The 13,600-nt window shown below is 39.1% G+C and overlaps 1 protein-coding gene across 1 annotated transcript in view; it reads right to left on the bottom strand.

The window, feature by feature from the left end:
- Positions 1 to 13,600, bottom strand: part of HMCN1 (hemicentin 1) — a 206,740-nt gene that overhangs the window by 35,856 nt on the left and 157,284 nt on the right. The window contains exons 59-72 of the mRNA XM_074877133.1: positions 13,006 to 13,119; positions 12,671 to 12,873; positions 12,377 to 12,458; positions 12,115 to 12,246; positions 11,745 to 11,894; positions 10,193 to 10,352; positions 9,490 to 9,614; positions 7,812 to 7,995; positions 7,548 to 7,645; positions 6,872 to 7,150; positions 6,085 to 6,275; positions 4,810 to 4,891; positions 3,906 to 4,042; positions 648 to 789 (exon numbers count right to left, since the gene is read on the bottom strand). Of these exons, the coding sequence (XP_074733234.1) occupies positions 648 to 789; positions 3,906 to 4,042; positions 4,810 to 4,891; positions 6,085 to 6,275; positions 6,872 to 7,150; positions 7,548 to 7,645; positions 7,812 to 7,995; positions 9,490 to 9,614; positions 10,193 to 10,352; positions 11,745 to 11,894; positions 12,115 to 12,246; positions 12,377 to 12,458; positions 12,671 to 12,873; positions 13,006 to 13,119 (2,079 nt within the window). The remainder of the gene's footprint in view (positions 1 to 647; positions 790 to 3,905; positions 4,043 to 4,809; positions 4,892 to 6,084; positions 6,276 to 6,871; positions 7,151 to 7,547; positions 7,646 to 7,811; positions 7,996 to 9,489; positions 9,615 to 10,192; positions 10,353 to 11,744; positions 11,895 to 12,114; positions 12,247 to 12,376; positions 12,459 to 12,670; positions 12,874 to 13,005; positions 13,120 to 13,600) is intronic.

Genomic DNA, 13,600 nt, shown 5'->3' with positions numbered 1-13,600 from the left:
GGAGCACAGTGCATGTGACTGGGTTGTGAACAGAATAGAAATCAGAAAAAAGTTTCTTATCACCTGAGTGTGAAAATAGAAGAGTTTCTCAGCACACTGGAGGTGAAAAAATAAATATGTTTAAAATGAAACTCAGGCCTACGGTAGTACAGGACGAGTATGAAGATGCATAGGGCCCTTCAAGCCCCGTCTTCCTGCTACCTGCTGCTTACAGGTGCAGAGAGGCAGCCTCAGTTTTCAAGTAACCTGCAAAACTGGTGGCCAAGCCAGCTATGAACCGAGTCCCCCAAAGGTGCCAGTCAAGTGCTTTTAAGAATTTCTCCAAATTTGTCCAAAAGCATTTCTCAGTCCTGGATCTGGGTGTTGATTCTGGCTCTATCCTGACTCCGTATCAGGATGATGGCCAGATGCACAGCACCCTCCATCAGCAGGAGATGGAGAGTGAGCCATGGTGAGCCCCCCACAGGTCCTTCAGTGTGGGGACAACTGTGGTCTCAGATGGTGGCACACGAAGTAATACACATGGCCTCACGGTTTAGACACAGCCTGAGGGGCTTGAAAGAGACTGCCAATTGTTTGTCGTTTGCAACACCTGCAGAAATACCATGCAAAGATCAAAATGCACAAGACTGGATCCATGATTTTACCATGTACTGTCAGCACGAACTCCCTGGTCATTTTTCCTGCGATATTACTTGCCACACACGTATAGCTTGCTGTATCGCTGAGGTCAGCATTGTTGATCTGCAGGTATCGCCCATTAGAGAGGATTCGAACTCGAGGAGTTCCCTAAGGGAAAAGAGAGAGTTTGACAAATTTAACCTTATCATTGTCCTCTTTATGAAGATAGAACATTCTTTTGTTGCAGAGTAATAAAAGCCATGAAAAGAAGGCCAAAGATAAACCAGGGACTGAATTCCTTGCTGGCTTAACTTTATTAACATCCATGAAGAAAGATAATAGGGTAAAACAAAGTTTTAAAAAATTATCACTGCTTGATGGTTCCCCCTTGAAACCCCCACTGGGGCTTGTGCCCAGGACAGCTTTTTTGGATTATATAGCCAAAGGGCTTTTGAAGTTTTCATGGAAAGGGGTAGCTAATAGCACATGATGAATTTTATTTTTCAAAAATCCATGCACACTACAGGCAGAAGAAATACAAGTTTCTCTACACTATTATTCAAACATCACAGTCTTGATCAGGTGGGGGCCAGCACAATCTTAGCCTACACTAAGTTCACCAGCCAGCATTTCTGAATATGAGGACACCACTCTTCTCAGCTCTACAATGACTCTACAGCACCTGCTAGGTAGACATTTGAAGTCAAAGCGTTTTTACCACAAATATTCTGGGTCATATCTGCATGAATGACTGAGAGTAATACCAAACACAAGTGTTCAAAAATCTGACTGGATAAGAAACAGTAGAAAAAGAACACAAACTCAAACTCTTCCAGTATGTGCTACCCACATTTTGGATGAAATATAAAGCTGGCACTCCAATCTACTCTTTTGGTTAGACGACCTGAGAATAGCAACTACAACAGATAGGTGAAACTGCTCTGGTTACACACCCCTCTGCACTAGTACCCTAGTACACTGATCTCATACTACTACATCAACTCAGCAAGCCTCCCAATGCAGAATAAACAGCAGTGCTGGAGCCTCACGGGTGAAATGATTCACCACCAGATTGGACTACAGTCAGATTTTGGGTAATAACTGGTATTTCTGATACTGATATAACTACACGCCCTATGCTATAGTGTCTAAACACAGAAGCATGTAAATGACAATGGACAGGCAATGAAGCTATCATTTAATCCTTACGCTCTACTCAAGGTATGTCAGAAACCCCATCTTTGAAGAAATATAAATTCAGCAATTCTTTTAACATTTAAGTAAAGCCAGATTACAGCAAAAAGTTCCTACTTCTTTTCTTAACACTCAACATGCATTTCCAAATCAGTGAAGAGTGCAAGGACTCCAAAGCCTCTAGAGACTAGCTCTTTCTATAGTTCTGCTACCAAAACCAGTGGAGCTGCACAGTTACACCATTAAGCATACAGAGGTCTAGAGTAGGCCTCAAAACCTGCACAGTGGAAGACAACAAAACCAGAAGGAATGACACCCTCCACTGCAAGGCTGTTTCACTAAAAGCAGTGATGATTTAAATTGATATAACACTGCAAACTGAGAACCTGACTTTCTCCAACCCTCTCTTGTCACTGTGAAACCTCAATTTTTCCAAGGTAAGGAGGATGACACGCCACAGAGCACCCTTCTTTCCACACCCAAGGAGAGCTCTTTCCCAGCTGCTTAGATATTAGTAGGCTATTACATTTCTTCGAGGTTGAGAAAGCAACCAGGCATTCAGGAGGAACTAATGTTTTCCTGATATCTGGAGTATATATATTTATATATGCTAACCTGAAGAATGAAAAGGATGGTAGGGAACAGAATAAACCTAAGCCTGCCACATAAAGTACACATGACAAATTAAGAGTGCCATGTCTGAATTAAATTTATAACCTAAATTTAGTGCTGGAGGAGAGTTAACTCTAGAGATTGAAATTCCCTACTCTACTATAAATCAAAAGCAGGAGATTGATCATACTGCCCAAACAAGATGCCTCATCCCTCACATACTGACATGAAGTCATGAGGCAAGAGAACTAATATTACAGAAGTTAATTTGCAGGTTATCAGCTGAGTAGCTATGTCTATTATAGTGTTCCTCTATTGCCTTATTTCCTGGTGAATATTTGTTAACAGTGGCTTCTTTTCATGGTTTATTTTGGTTAACTACTGCTTTTCAAACACAAGCTTTCCATGGAAGACTGAGGCAAAAAGTATTCACATACTTAACTTCCAAGCCTTGTTCAACCTTGCTTTCGTAAAAAAAAAAAAAAAAAAAAATCACTACCCAATTAAAGAATTAACCATTCAGAAGAAGAGTGTTTCTGTTAAACTTGTTTCCAGCTAGTTCTTGTGCTATATTCAACGTAACATTCCCTAGCAGCACTCAGTAAGGCATAATCACCCACCATATTCTCACTTCCACTAATATTTAATTCTTCTAAATTTACAATCGAGAAAGAGTCTGAGGAATGGCATGTCAGAGGGAATGCAAATAAACAGAACTTTGGGTGAAGACTACGGATGGACTACAGTTAAGGAAGACACAATTCATAAGCTGAATTTGTTTCCTTTTTATTAATGAATAAAGATCAATTGAGGGAAAGTGACCAATTAATTAAGTTCAATTATCAACTGATTTTAAATTGTTCAATTGGAAAGCACCTGGTTTCTGAGTGAACCCAAGGAAGAGGATGGGAAGTAAAAAATCCTTTCTGTATAAACCACGCTCATCTTGCTAATTGTCTCTCAACCAGCAAAGACCTGATGCCTTAACATGACACTACATGGAATTCTGAGTGAAAAAGATGCATTTGATACAAAACTATGGTGATTAGCAACCCGTTTTCTTTTCCAACGTAAAGAATTTAAATTCCTTTCTAAATGCTACTAGAATATGAGGATGCATAATATACCCAAAGGAAACATATAGTGTAGTCTTTTCTCAGCTACCTTTCCTGGGAAGCCATTCAGGAGTATACCGAAGGCTTCTAGCATTGTTCAGAGGATCCAGGAGGAGCAAGGGATCCCCCTAAAGGAAAAAAGAACAAGTAACAGCGGGATGGCCACTTCACATGCTTGCTAGCTTCAGGTACTCATTTAGGACTAACTGTATTTGTACTGGGGCTACTCAGCTTCTCTTGAATTCAAGGCACCATAATTTGGTCTGCACTGAAGGGGCAAGTGAGCAGAATAAGAAACCTCAAGCACCGTGTGTAAAAAATAAAGGGAGCAAAAGACTAGTACTAATAATGTAACCACTATACCTCTAGAAGTTCTCCATTTTTAAGCCACGAGATTGTTGGAGGTGGCACAGCATCTGACTTGCATTCCAGTATGACCTGTCTGTTCTGCAACACGGTGAGGTCCTGTGGGCCACTGGTACCAGCAATGTTAGGAGGAACTGTTACAAAAATTAAGAAAAAAAATAAACACCACACATATGAGCTACCATTAAAATTATTCATTGAAAATTTCCAATTTATTTCTTAAGTTTTAAATAAATGCAAAGCTACAGTATCATTAATTAGTTCTACTTTTCAATACCTGTGTTAAATATATCACATTTAACTGGTGAATCTGTTTCTTAAGTCACACATGAAAACTACTGTGACAGAAATTAAAGTCCATTCTCAGTGAGAGCACCAGCATCTAAGCAAGATGGAGCAGAGATCACCCAAGTTCCATAAACTATTAATCAATAAACATGGGAGCTATAATATTCAAGAAGAAACTTGAGGCATATTGTAGAACTGCAGAAGTCCCATTTATACTTCCTTCACTGTCATTATATTTTACGTATTCATTTCTAAATACATTTCTTACCTTCTACTGAAAAACTAAGATGATTATAGATATTCAGTCAGCACAAAGTCAATCCAACTGAATACTGGTATCTATAAACTTCCTAGGTATTCAAAACATAAGACTTGGAATTATAACAAATCAGTTGTATCAGGTGGAACTTTCCCTTTTAATTGTGTATCATGTTCAGAAAAGTTACCCTTATTCAGGTTATTCAGTTAATGATGATCATATGGTGTAATATTACTTTATCAAACATGTAATATTTCTTCTTTAATAATATGTAACTTGTTAAATGAGATACTGATACGTACCTGAGTAGTTTACGCTTTGAAGAAATGATTTGTTTTCCTAAATTAAACTTACCATGCACTCTTACTAAATATTCCTTATCATCATCTCCAGCTGGGCTAGATGCCAAACACGTGTATCTTCCTGTGTCCTCCACCTAGAAACACACGAGCAACTTCAGCAGAAACCTCAGAATATGGGAACAATTCAGAAAAACTGTGAAATACAAACATGGACAACAACATATAACAGGCAGCACCTGAACACAAACACAATAGATAAAGAACGCCTGAAAATAAATTAATGAAGCTCTTGAAAACTTCTTGATTTTACCATGGTGCGATTGTACAGACATGGCTTAGGAGTTGCAGGACCCCATAAAATCTCTCTGGATAATGTGTCTCCAGCAAGAACCCTGCTCTTTGTGATGGTTTTTGCAACAGGTAATCAATAAAGATGGAACTGGTTATAGGTATCCATCTAAGCAAGGGTCAGTTTTGGGTACTAAGGAAATCTTTTTGTGCACACGTACTCATTAATACTTTCATGCTTTCTCCTTCCTGTAAACTCTTCATTGTAAAGATAAGAAATGTTTGCTTTACAAACAAAATGAGCAGCAACCAGTCCCGAGCCCTCTCCCAATTCTGTTTGGTGAACTTCAGTCTGGCTGTCCACAGATGAATACAGCCCCAGTTTATTGGTGCAGCTTTTTAATGGTTATTTTTCCCTGGACTCTTTTACTGCCTGAATTAATCTGAAAATCTTTCCATCGTCTTTATTTTTTCTTAACTTGCACAGAGATGACTACAAGTGCAGCTTTGCTCTGTAATTTGACTTACACATGTGAGAAGGAAATGGATATTAGGAAAAAGCCGAGTTAAGGGAAAGAGAAGAAATGCTGAGGAGGAACTATAAAACACAAAAGAAAAAAAAGAGATAGTAACAAGAGTCAAATAGGTAGGAAATGAACAAGAACTGATTACAGACACAGACTAAAACCAGAAATAACCCCAGAAAAAGTGAGTCCCTAGCACTGATTGTTCTGCTTTGTAACAAGAAGCACCACCAACAAAAAAAAAAATTACAGAAGCCTGTAATGAACTTGAAGTAATAATGCTCAGAAGAGGCAGAAGCACTTGGGCACTCTCAACCCATAATACTCTGCTTGTTCTGTATGGCAAACTCCAAGGCAAAGCTTGAAAAATATGTCATGTGTCATCATGCAAATGCAGGTGGATGATTTTATAGAGGCTTTTTAGGACATCTCTTTGGATGGTCCTAATAGCAGACAGTTCTGCCCACTCCTCCAGGGCTTGCAAAACTGAGCCTATTTTGAAACAAATACTCTACCTGAGCACTGGTTATTCGAAGGACTTCTCTTAAGGCATGAACATTATCATTCTGCAGAAGCGGGCGTCCATCCTTCATCCATGAGATTTTGGGGACTGGAATGCCCGAAGAGATGCAGAGAAGTTCAAGAGGGTTGTTAACAACGACAGAGAGCTCTTCTGGTTCATCTGAACCATTGATGTGAGGCGGCTCTGTGGGAGGAAAAACATTCGAGTTTTTTATTGACTCAAAAAACCATATAAAACATGATACGCAGCCTTGGGGTTAGAGTTTGTAGAATTAGTCTACATTAGAATTATTTCTGCGTGTGTCATGAACTCACTGAGTATCTCACATTATTGCCATCTGCCTCTGTCTATTAATTTGCATGTTTTACGAGCTGGAATTATTAGTTAGAAAATGTTTTCATAATCCCAAGTAAAATATATAATATCAGTGAATACGGTTATTAGCCCTTTAGCTGTTGTGCCTCCAGCTACGCCTTCAGCTGTGCTATCACCCTGTCAAGCTCAATTTCTACTAACCAAAGTTATTCATTTAAACCAAATTACATTGTAAATTAGTTTACTATTAATTATATTTCAGTACTTGTGAAATGTTGGCAAAAGTATATGCTATATTACACATTCACACATCTTCAGGTATCTTCCATTTCCTTGTTTCTCTTATTTATCAAGTAAATGTTTCTTGAAAATACTCCCTATCCCTAGAGATTTTTTTAATTGTTGTCCTGAGTAGATACTCATTTATAGCTTGCGTTTTGTTAATCTCCAAGGTTGCCACTTACCCAGCACTTTTAGGGAGAAGTGCTTGCTGATATCTCCAGCTTCACTGGATGCTACACAAGTGTATTTGCCTGTGTCACCAATCTCTGCTTTTACAAAATGAAGGACCATTCCTTGGTTACTTGACGTCAGGTGAGCTCTGAGGCTTAAAGGATGTCCGTTTTTAAACCAGGACATAGTGGGAACAGGAGTGCCACCAGCAAGACACTTCATTGAAGCTGAACTGCCTTTTACTACAGTCACATCCTCTGTCCCTCCTGCGTTATCCAAGCTTGGTGGTACTGCCAAGAAACAAAGATCTGATTCACACAGAGTACAAGTCAGGTGTTAATTCTGAACATAAAAAAGTTGGAACGCAGCTACCATTTTGCATTTCCCCGCTTACATTCACGTTTAACACGTGTTAAAAAATTATACACTTAGAAATTATACTTTTTTATTCTTCCTAAAAAACCTGTGACACATTATGGGTGCCAATTCAAGTAAGGACTCTTCTAAGGTTCAAACATCTTCCTATTACAAAAACAAGTGAAAAGTTAATGTCTCCCTAATGATTGCCTATGTAAGATATACCTGTGGTTGTCTGCAACTTTGGATTAGTGAGAAAGAAAACTGAATATTAGGTTTAAGAAATTAAGAAATAAGATTGTTTACATAAAGCGTTTCAGCGAAACTCACCAAAAACTTGAAGGTTGTAGTGTTTGTTGTCCACTCCAGCCCTGTTAGATGCTACACAAGTGTACACACCAGTATCAGTTATCTGCACTCGGGCAAGTCTAAAGAGAAAATCATTTTAAGCAAGATGTAAGTGGAATATGTTATCTTTATTATGGCATAGTTTGGATCAAATTTTGCTCTTGCTTCCAAAAATACCAGCAGAATTATGTTGATATAGCAAAAGAGAACAGAAAACTCAGCTAGTTAAAATAGATGAAAACCAACCTGAGAATTTGCCCAGCTGACAGCAACCTGATTTGGGAGGAGACAGACAGAGGAAGCCCATTCTTTAGCCAGTTTATCTGTGGTGGTGGGGTTCCAGTAGCAGTACATTCAATATTTAGGGAGGTGTCCAAAAGGGCAGTGAGGTCGTCTGGTTCATCTTTATTATTGGTTATTGTTGGAGGAACTACATTTTGTAAATGTTGAAAAGGAAGATATTAAAGTTGGCTCTTAAAATCATTCCGCATGTGTTACCTTGCAGGAAATCCTGCACCTAATGCCCCACAGGCAATTCCATAAGAATATTCCCATTTTTTTAAAAGAGGAAGTCCTCTAATAATAGTATTGAGCACTAATGAATTATCCATTCACATATTCAAAATCAGATGCACTTTAGAATGACAGCAGAATTATCTCTTTGATTTGTCAGGCTGTGGCAAACAAAAGGGAGCTCAGAGCCTGAAGCTCACCAGGAGAGAATGACAAGGCAGGAAGAAGCAAGAGGTCAACCCTTAGAGGGGATAGACTGAACCACTTAAGGGCCACTCAAACTTACCTGCTTAAATAAATCTTAAATAAAATGAAAGTTAGAATCATGCAGGAGGAATGTTAGTTTATTAACTTCTAGAAGTATATGCTGACTTTATTTTTAAATACAGAAAAACTCAAAATGCCTGGTTAAATATTCTGGCTGACTATTCTAACAGAACTGGTCTTGGGGGTTTTTTGGTTTTATATGGTAGTTTGAAAGTCTTGGTCTTGGGGGCAAGAGGGGACTCGCTATATAAAGAAGGCCAGCCACATGCAGCTCCGAGCTCTGACTGACTTAAGATTCCATCACAGACCATGGCACTTGCATAGGTAAGACCATTTAAGTTGGTTAATTGCTTGAACCTCAACCAGTACAAACCGACCAAAAAAGCCTCCACTGTTGTGTAGTGCTATTCTGTCCCCGAAAGATACGATGTGGTCATTCAGTATTGTTATTTATTATGTCAAAGGTCATCTCTTACTACTCTGCTCATGCTCGTATTCCAATTGATTCTGAGTCTCTGTATAACTGGGACAGACACACCGCTGTGAAACGCTGCCTGTGCAGAACTCTTCACTCTTTCACACTAGTGATTGTACACATTTTTCACAAATTAAAATGTCCACTCTCTACACTGCTAAAGAAGAGTTACACTCAATATCTTCTGTATGTCAAATTGTGCAAGAGAAGAATTTCATCCAAAACTCTGTAATTTTTCTTTTAAACTCTAGGGACCTTTAAATATTAGTTCCCTACCATACTAGTCTGGTTTTAGCTGATGTACTTTGATTAGAATTACTGAAGATAAACTAATACAACAAAAAAGCAGTATCATAATAAATCAGCCCCAAGTGTATCGTTCTGTACAAGAAAGGAAAAAAAAAAAAATCACCGCAAGCAGAATTCCTTTATTATGAAATACACCAAAGGAATTAATTTCTGTTTATCCCAAAACACATTTACCAGTGATTTCAATCGCTTTGTCATTGACAGAACATCCTGTGTAATATACTGTGATATCTACAGTACATGAAATTGGAAACACATGCATGTAGTATTACACTGAAGACAGGCATTCATTTCTTGGCCCTCTCTTGGGAGTGCCAAGATTACGGGCCAGATTTCAGTTTCACATCTGTAAAAACTCACCGTATACATTCAAGTTGAAAATTCGGTCTTCCTCTCCGGCAGGATTAGTAGCCACACAAGTGTACTTTCCTGTATCAGAACTGAGAGCTCTGAAAATGTTTAATGTGCTGCCATCTGGAGTTACTCTACAGGGAAGGTCATAAAACACAGTGAGCTTGTTTACGTATTCCTATGACCTGGCAAATAAACAGTTTTGTACATTTAAATCAACTGCCTCTATCCTCCTGGGAATTCGGTGAGAGAACCATTGTTTTTTGCAAAATATTAGAGATAGGCTAGGAAGTTTTTCCTAAAGATGTCCAGTTTACCCTTGTATTAAGATTCAATTCCAGTCAGGCCTTTGAAGAACCCATAATGAAAAGCATCAAGAGTAAAATATTTCCGTGTCTCAGATCTTTCCCCTCCAAAGGAAATTAATGGAACTTAGTGACCTTAACAAATTTTAATGAACCTGATGAACTTTAATGGAATTTATTAACTGAGAAAGAAATAGATATTACATACTTATCACTGTACCAAAAAAAAAAATTTAAAAAAATAATCAAAGTAGTAACAAAGTATACTAGATTTATAGAAGCTAAAGAGGGAGATGATGCTCTTAACCCAGCTAAGACTTAAGCTGTCTTTACACTCCCTCCTTAGGGCCCTCTGAGGTTTAAAATTTTACAAGAAGATAATGCAGTGTCTGCTAATTTTTGCTTGCCTTATTCTTTGTAAATCATCACTGGCAACTGTTTTTCCATCTTTAAGCCATTGCATAACAGGCGTGGGCACCCCGTTGGCATTGCAGACGAGCTGGATGCTTTCTCCCAGGAGGACGCTGACTTCACTAGGCAATTCAGAGCCAGCAATATTAGGAGGCACTGGAAATGCGTGATGGCAGGAAGAGGAGATTCATCAGCAAGAAACATAATCTAAACTTTAAAAACTTACACTGCGGGAGCTGATGAGTACTAGCATTTATTGCAGTACCTTCATTCAAATCACATTTAGAAATTATATGATTACATTGTTTCTAAAGGCAGTTCTGACATGAATGCAAAGCCACTTTAATCATTCCTTAAAACAGCTAATTTACAAAATTATAACACACATGCATCTTTGCCATTATATTTCATATCTACAGTTATCTGCAAACAATGCTAACACGTACAATATTACAACAAAATCCCATTTCATTAAACATCCCAGTGCACTGTAACAATTACATCCCCGTTTAACTCTTCAGCATGTGCTTACTGCACAAATGCTCTACTGCACCAAGACCATCGTATTCCTGTGACCACCCACACACTTACTCCATCCCAACCAGCAGCCATTTTTAGCCAGTTCTCCTAAAGAACAAGGATTACAGTCATGCCATCCATCAAGTCAAGACCGTCAGTCCCACTAGTAAGTTTTGAGCATTTCAAGCAATTTCAGTCATATTTGATCAAACAAGCAGCTTGATAGTCAGTTCCCAAGCTCAGGGGAAAACTGACAGGCAGAGACACACACAAAAAGCAGCACTCCCAAAGAACGATTGCTATGCCAAACAGTTACCAGTTCTGACTGGCCTGCTGATGGCCAGCTATCACACATGGGTGTGTCAGCTCATAGCTGACGCTGCCTCTTCCTCAACCAGCAAGTGCCAGCATGGGAAGGGACGATGGGAGAAAGCTGGAGATGCTATACAATAGGTGTCTTATTGGACATGGGACGAACTAGCACAATTAATGGGGCTGAGTCATGAGAAACAGAGGAAAACAAGATAGTTGCAGTGTAAGGGTGATGTGCAGCGAGGCAGAAGACAATTCCGTAACAAATAAGGGTTTCTCATTTGAGTGGGGGGAAAAAAAAATCATTAAGGAAATTCTCTCAGTATTTCTTTGCTATCTCCTATTTGCTGTGGCAAAAAAGGCAACAGGTATCACTGCTTCTGAAACCATGTACGTGTGGTGCTCCACACTCCATCAACCAACTCAGCTTCAGTATCCAGCAGGAGGAAGGATGAGATCAGCAAACGCACACAGCCTCCCCAATTGCTTTCAAGATCTCCTACAAACAGAAGAATATTCTTTCTTCACGCAAATTTCTGACTAACAGTATAATCCTCTGACCATTTTTCCCCACTGGCTGCAAGTGATAGAAATAATGGTCCAAACTGTGCACTTTTCTACATGTTTAGTTGGCATTAATTCAGTGTCTCTAGTACAGACAGTGTCATACTCAACTGATTCTCAACCAGTTCTGCTCACTTCACTCTCATGACTTACCTTGGATAGAGAGCACATAACTTTTCTGAGCTTTTCCCTCTACATTTGAGGCAATACATGTGTAGGTCCCACTGTCCAGAAGCTGAGAGCGAGCAATCTGAAGCTTGCTTCCACCAGATAAAATATGAACTTCAAGAGAATCGGAGTTTTCTGAAAATATGTAAACAGGTAGTCATTCCAAACCAGGCCACAGAGAGCAAACCCATCTTGAGAAACTTTTTCATCAAAATTTCAAAACAAAGATTCCAATCAGTTAACATAAGAGTCTGTCTAGAGACAGAGGGAGAAACAAAAAATAGACAGCAAATAGTACAGTGGTGCCCCAAAGGGGGGAAAAAAAGAGCAGAAAAGAGAATTAAGAGAATGTTACCTATTGGTTTTTCATTCTTAAGCCACACTAATGTTGGTGGAGGAATTCCAGTAGCATCACACACGAAGGTAACAGGATTACCGATAGTTTCATTAACCAACTCTTGTTCCCGGCCTTCTATATTTGGTGGCACTATAAATTGAATGGAAGCAATAAGAATGGTTTGGTTACCAAATATTTCTGTAAACTGATTTTGAATCGTCTAGTCTACAATGTCTGTGGTATTATAACAACTACTGTAGATAATGCAGAGTATGCTCACCATAAACATTAAGATGGAAGTTTTTATCATCTCGCCCTGCAATATTTATGGCTTTGCACACATATTGGCCCGTGTCAGAAACCTAAAATAAAAATAAAAACAACTTACTATGGAGTCTTATTTTAATGATACAGTTTAGAGATATTAACAGCCTTTGCCTCTGCCAACTCAAGGTTTGCCTCCAGCAAATACATCTCCTACGGACAGCTAGTAGAATACACCAATAAAGAGCAAAATAATTGCTTAACAGTAGCAGAGTAGTAGCAGATGAAGCATCCCACAAGCCTGGCCTACCTCTGCACCCTTGATTTGTAATGTTTGCCCATCTGCTAAGATCTCCACATTTGCAGACTCTGAAATTATGCGCCTGTTCTTGTACCAGGTGATGACTGGGGGTGGAATAGCATTGGATTCACACTCTAATATCACCGGGGCGCCCACTCTCACGTTCAGCACTGTCAGTGAGGTTCCACTATGGTCTTTGATGCTTGGGGGCACTGTAGAAGAAGCTCAGAGTTATTTCTGACTTTGTTTTGTGAGAAGGTAGAAAACAACCTAATAAAAATAAATACAAAATAATATATAGTCTTTTGAAGATGCAGTATTTCAGAAAATAGTAAAAAACAAACCAAGGACAGTTAGGAAACTCTTCTTCTGACTTTCCCCAGCTTGGTTTCTGGCAACACAAGTATATTCACCATCATCTGGTAGTTTGGCTCGGGGAATCTGCAGAGTCCGAGCACCTGAAGTAAAGAGAGAAGGCCTGAGATTTATTCTGTGGTTACTGTGTCGATCTCAAATGCTATTTTAAAGTTGCAGGCGCAACAGACTGAGCACAGGCACTAAATTAACCTCAGATTCAAAGAGGCACTTCATTGCCATTGATCTTTAAGGTTCCTTAATCCTCAAAAAAAAAAAAACCCCAGTGAAGAGAACTAAAATTTTAGGGTAAATTTCATTAGTGCTGTTAATTATAAGTTTGGATCACAAATGCTCTTTATAGACCCATTTGTTTCGTAGCTGCTAACTGCTGTCTCCTAACCTAACTATGCCCTTTCCACTTAACTGTCACTATCACATTCTTTACTCCCCAGTCTCACCTGTCTCCATTCATGAAGCTACTTACTGCCTGTGCCCACATTACTAACCTGCACGGATGCCTCCACTGCCATTAAGCAATCTCCACGTCCGTGCCTTGGTCTGTGCTGTACCACAGCCCCCAGT

This window comes from Strix uralensis, chromosome 8 (genome assembly GCF_047716275.1).
Source record: "Strix uralensis isolate ZFMK-TIS-50842 chromosome 8, bStrUra1, whole genome shotgun sequence".
Taxonomy (NCBI): Eukaryota; Metazoa; Chordata; class Aves; order Strigiformes; family Strigidae; genus Strix; species Strix uralensis.
Note: the sequence above shows the minus strand (reverse complement) of the source record. Positions and strands in the feature narration are given on the sequence as shown.